We start from the raw sequence: 5633 nt of genomic DNA on the forward strand, positions 1-5633 counted from the left end.
TATGGTAATTCTATTATTCATTTTATAATCACTTTTCAAGTATCTATTTTCTATAAAAAAAAAAAAAAAAAACTCATTTTTAATTAAAAAAATACTAGTTAAAAACTAAACACAAAAGGCCACTTATAACACAAATAAGATATATCCGGTTAAATGTAATTTCAATCTATAACCCAATCACTAGATATTTACACTCGTAGCGTTCAGTGAATTACAAAATTATATCGGGCCCAACTTATTTCAAACAAGGCTCTATTCTTGAAGCCCAATTTACCAAGGCCCAATATTGTCAGTCTTCTTCCTAAAACCTCCCTGTTATATAAGAGACGACACCAGAAGAATTTGATGTTGTTCACCTAACCGGCTCCTCAAGTCATCCATGAGTTGTTTTCTAAATTCGGTATTCTCGATTACTTCTTCGATTCAAGGAAAAAAGTCACTTTATAGTTTATATCATAAGTTATTGAAAGATTTATTATGGGTCCATGAAAGATTTATGGGTTAAAGGAAAAGTATTATGATCAAATGATGTTATTACTTATTAGTGGAGCTTCTATATCACTGTGCCTGACAACTGACCAAACCCTTTTTTACTCAACCGATTTTCTTTTTTTTTTTTTTTTTTGTTCCACCTCTTTTTTTTCCTAGGCTAAGGTGAGTTTTTGGATTGTCACTGCTCGAATCATTATCATTATTTGATTATAAATAAAATTAGCTATCGTATATAACTTTTTTTTTGTGTGTCAAAAACATTATTTTGCTTCATACTTACTATAAGTAACACTTAAAAGCCAGAAATCATGTATGCTTTGTTCATTTTATGACCTAAATTCTCTTATCCAAAACAAAAAGAGCAACGTGGATATATCATAATTAACTCTCAAGATAGAAAAACATGAACCTAAATTTATAGAGAAATCAAGAGTATTATGGGTTCTTCCAATAGGATAAACATGTTATTTTTTTAGTAATTGTTACATTGACTTTTACCATTCAAGTAAGGGATTTGTTCACTTTTATACGATAAACATATTTCTTAAAGCTAAAAATTGCACTGCTGCCCTAAGGGACAATGAAACATACATATGTAAGTTGAATCCCATATGTTAAGATGAATTACACTATTACTTCTTAAGAATTCAAATTTTTGGTTTATATATTAACAGGTATTGAAGAGACTATATATGGTACACTACTAATAAAAGTGTATCAATGCCAAATGTTACCCTCTTTGTTGATTTGGTGATCACTAAAATGGTGTCCTCGGAATTAAAATGCAGTATTGATGGTCTTGGAAACCTTATCTTTTGTACGTGATGTTTTCGTTAATGCCAGGTAGATTAACTGTGCTAACAAATTGTGGTGTTATATGAAAAGTTTATTAAAAAAAGGGTCGCTGTTTGTGTTTTGGGATAGACTTTTATGTGTTAATAATTTATGTTAGTCATTCATATTTTAACATGTAGAAAAGATATCTTTTTATACGACTATAAATGGAGAGGTTAACGCTAAGGGTGTGAATTTTTAACTTGACACAAATCTAACACGAAATTTACGGGTTTGGGTTTAGTCTAAACCAGTTCAGGTCAGTTTCGGGTTAAAGCCGTCAAGTTGTTTAGCTAAACGGTCGGGTTCGTGACATCCTAGCGGGTTGGCGGATTGACCTGTTTAACTCATTTATTTATTTATTTTTTTTCAAAATGTGTATGTCATTAGTTAAATTGGTTGGGTATTTCATGGCATAACTATAATAAAAGAAAAATTGACATAAGATTTTATAATTAAAGTTTAATTGTTTTATATACATTTGTATTTTTTTTTTTTTGTAAAACATTAACTTTAAAATAATAATATGCGAAAAAAAAAACTCGTGTTAAATAGGTCGTATTTAGGTCAACCGCCGAATATTCATGTCGTGTTTGGGTTAACCCACAAGTATCTATGGTGTTCGGGTTTATAGGTCTGCCGCAATTTTCAAGTTTGGATTAATGTAAAATTTTCAAATTCTAATGACCCGTGAACACAATCTGTTTACACCCCTAGCAGACGTTTACATTTGATACAAGTTGAATCCCCTCATGTCTTGAGATAAGATAGCCTAACATACATCTGCTAGAATTTATGCTTTTCATTTACATTCGTTTACATTTTAACATGTGGTAAATATATTATGTCAATTACTTAAATAGATACTACCTTTTAAGAGGTTATCTAATGACATTTATTTACTTGTCAGGTCATTTAACTTTTGGAATACATATTGGTGCATGAAATGTTCTATGCAGAACACTAAATATTACGATAATACACAGAACAAAATGAATTACTCATTTTTTCAATCCTAAAAACCTCAAAAGTAAATGAAAATGTTAAAAATGTAAGATTTATTGTTTCTCACACTAGAATTTAAAATAAAATATGAAAAATTTTCAATTTTTATATAACCTATACATAGGTAGGTTATGTGTAGATTAAATTACCTACATATATATAGGCTATATGTAGGTAAAAATATATGGTTTTTTATGTATATGTAATACACATATTAATGTAAGAAACATAAAATTTAAAAAAATATCTACCTTAAATCCCAAAATTTAATGATTTAGAGTTGTTCTTTTTGTTCTCGCAATATTTAGTGTTCTGTAATGATCCTCATCCTATTGGTGATATATTACAAGCTACCCAAGTTAGTACTTCAAAAGAGATTACTTAAAGAGATGTTGCTTCAAAAAACGAAGTATACGAGGACTTGATAGCGTCAACTGATCAAAATATAAGCAAATGTTAGACGATAATAGCAGCGGGCCAATTTGATGTTGGCAATGTTCGACTTGATACAAGCGGTGGTTGATTGTATCGCCATTGTTTGATTTGATACCGGTGGTGCTAGTATCACCGGTGTTTGATTTGACACCGGCAGTGCTACTATCAGTGGTGATCGATATAATAATACATGTTAGTATTAGCGGCGATCAATTTGATACATGCTACAGTGCTAGTATTGTCGGTGTTCAATTTGATACCGACGGCGGTGTAGTATCATCAGTGATGTCGGTGATCAATTCGATACCTGCGATGGTGCTGGTATTGGCGGTGTTCGATTTAATACACTTGGATGATAAGCTTCATTTACACCCTCACATTTACATATTATACCTAATATCAAGAGGTATTGTTTTATTTAATTCGTAAGCACCTTTTATTTTGTTTTATATAATTCGTAGCATATTTTATTTCATGAACTTCCCTAAAATTAGGTAACCAACTTGATTACAATTTGATTGTATTTTTATTTGCTTTTCAGACTTGAGAATCCTAACTACTAGCCAACTTATTGACAAGTAAGTTGTTTATGAGTCTTAATTATTGCTACATTGAATTTTTTGACTTGTTTCCATTCAAATAGGATTTACCATTTTTTCTCATGTAGTATAGATAAACATGTTCCTCACTGAAACTTATGTTGTGTATTCTTTGTGTTTGATCTGCATTCGATTTGACACCGGCGGTGTTCAATTCATCTTTCCGGCGGCTAATGTTATAGGAGGGTTCTAGAGTTCAGTTAAAGATTGTTTGCAGTGCATTGATATTCTTTGTGTTTTTCGGAATTTGTTTGTTTAGGTTTTGACACAATTGCTAGTTTAGAATTTAACACAATTGTTAGTTTCGTTTAGGCTCTTTCTCTATAACAATTACTAGTAATTTTACGGATAGTTCATGTTATATTGTCTACTTTTGCTACTCAAATTTCTATCCACATGTTCTTGGTTCAGTGATCTTAATTTTGATGTTCGATGCAGTGCCTGTGTTAGGACAACTAACTTTATTACATTTTGATCCTAATATTGTTTTGTTTTCTTTTCAGTAATGAGGTACCTAGAAGATACTAGCCGATCGTTCACAAAGTAAGTTGTTGTTTGAGTATTAATATTGGGTGTACTTCCCGACTTAAACGAGTCACTTTGGGTTGGGTCGGCCTAAGCTACAAGCGGGTAGCTTCATCCAAAAGTCAGTTGGATTAGTATAGGATTCAAAAGTTGGTTAGAAGTCCTTAATATTTGAACTTCGAATTTGGATTGCATTTGAGGAAAATAATTTAACCATCATTATCCAAACTAATCTCCTCAGACCACCCTTGTATTTTTTTCATACTATCCATTTTACTCCCCCAAGTTGGTATTGTCTATGGTTGATAAACCTTTGGGAGTTATCCGAATTGACTTTGTTAATTATTGATATCAACTTCACCACTTGATTCTTGTTATAGGGTTAATCAATTTCTTAATCAAACTAACCTTTCAACAACCAATGTGAAGGGATGTATCGAGGTTTATGACTGTAAGTTAAATGTTTATGAGTTAAATAACTACACTATTTTGTGCCAAAAATTTTACCTTTTTATTCATATTTTAACAGTTGTCATGCATAAGGATGATGGTTTTTCCAAAAAAGGGTATAATTTTTGGCAAGAAAGTGTAAGTTTTCCGAGTTCTATATTTATGACATATTAATTAATGTTATTTATAAATTTATTAAGTCATTTAACTCTTTTACACAGATTCAAAACCTTGTTTCAAATCCACCTAAAGACTACCCTCGTGAGAGGGTTGAGTGGCTTCAACACGAACTTGGGTATGGCAAACACATTTTATTCGAACTTGAATAACAATATAGGCATTCGTAAATCCTTTCTAGAACTACTTTAGTTGATAAATATTTGGTTTGGTTTAATTTTTATTTCAGTTAGCAGATAGTGGTTCATATGATAATTGTCATGGAGCATATGAATCACCCATACATTGATAGGGACGACTATTCTGATAAATATTGATCCAAGTTTTTATTACAATCTTTTGTAGTGCGTTTTTTTGTTTAGTTTTGGATTGTGCAATGACGACATGGGAGTTTTTAAATGGAATACGCACCAAAATAGACATATTGACACACTTTTAAGCCAAAATAGACATCGATTATCAATGTGAACCAAACAAACAAACATTTTGACCTACTAAGCATAGGAGCATTCACAATCGATTCTCTACAATCACCGGAAACTCGATAAGGGTCTGGAGGTTTACCTTCGCCGAAGCAGGATATGCACCATCCGCTACAAGTCAAACCCTTTCTTGCCATCTAGTGGCCCCTGCGAGATGGAAGTTGTGCTCCTAACAATTACCTGCAAAGATAGTATTAATTGATTAAAAAGTTGATTCTAAATTGGACTAGCTCTGCTTTATAGTGTACAAATATATAACAAAATACACTTTTCTCATTGTTGAATGTTTAGACATAACTTGACAAATGATAATATCCTCCCATATGTGCACATATCATACAACACTTGAACATAATCCAAAGGTTACATAGACTTTTATACCAATTGCAATGCATTTTTTAGTTTTCTTAACAATAAACACAAACAAAGATCCTATAAACACCAACCTAATAAAAACAAAATTTCACAACAATCCCAATCATTTAAAAGTGAAAGGGAAAAAAAAAACAAACAATTTCCTTAAATTAGGGTTCGGATATGTAACTTAGGGTTATTAGGATGGTTGAAAAAAATTACCCGTTTCAAAATCAATGATCAATTGAGGAAGAAGATGGCATGATTTTGGAAAGGAGGA

General features: G+C 31.4%; 1 protein-coding gene across 2 annotated transcripts; it reads left to right on the forward strand.

The window, feature by feature from the left end:
* Window positions 1-965: 965 nt before the first annotated feature.
* On the forward strand, window positions 966-5326 carry LOC110925660. Of its 2 annotated transcripts, XM_022169550.2 has the most exons (8): window positions 966-1335; window positions 2237-3172; window positions 3308-3344; window positions 3869-3908; window positions 4271-4341; window positions 4420-4478; window positions 4562-4635; window positions 4863-5326. In XM_022169550.2, the coding sequence occupies exons 4-8, from the start codon at window positions 3871-3873 to the stop codon at window positions 4954-4956; spliced, it is 336 nt and encodes a 111-aa protein (XP_022025242.1). In that variant the 5' UTR covers window positions 966-1335; window positions 2237-3172; window positions 3308-3344; window positions 3869-3870; the 3' UTR covers window positions 4957-5326. The 2 variants fall into 2 exon arrangements, with proteins under 2 accessions (XP_022025242.1, XP_022025243.1); XM_022169551.2 differs by lacking the exons at window positions 966-1335; window positions 4863-5326 and adding an exon at window positions 4747-4854 and having other exon boundaries at window positions 2501-3172.
* The last annotated feature ends 307 nt before the right edge of the window (window positions 5327-5633 follow it).

Source organism: Helianthus annuus, chromosome 17 (genome assembly GCF_002127325.2).
Source record: "Helianthus annuus cultivar XRQ/B chromosome 17, HanXRQr2.0-SUNRISE, whole genome shotgun sequence".
Lineage (NCBI taxonomy): Eukaryota > Viridiplantae > Streptophyta > Magnoliopsida > Asterales > Asteraceae > Helianthus > Helianthus annuus.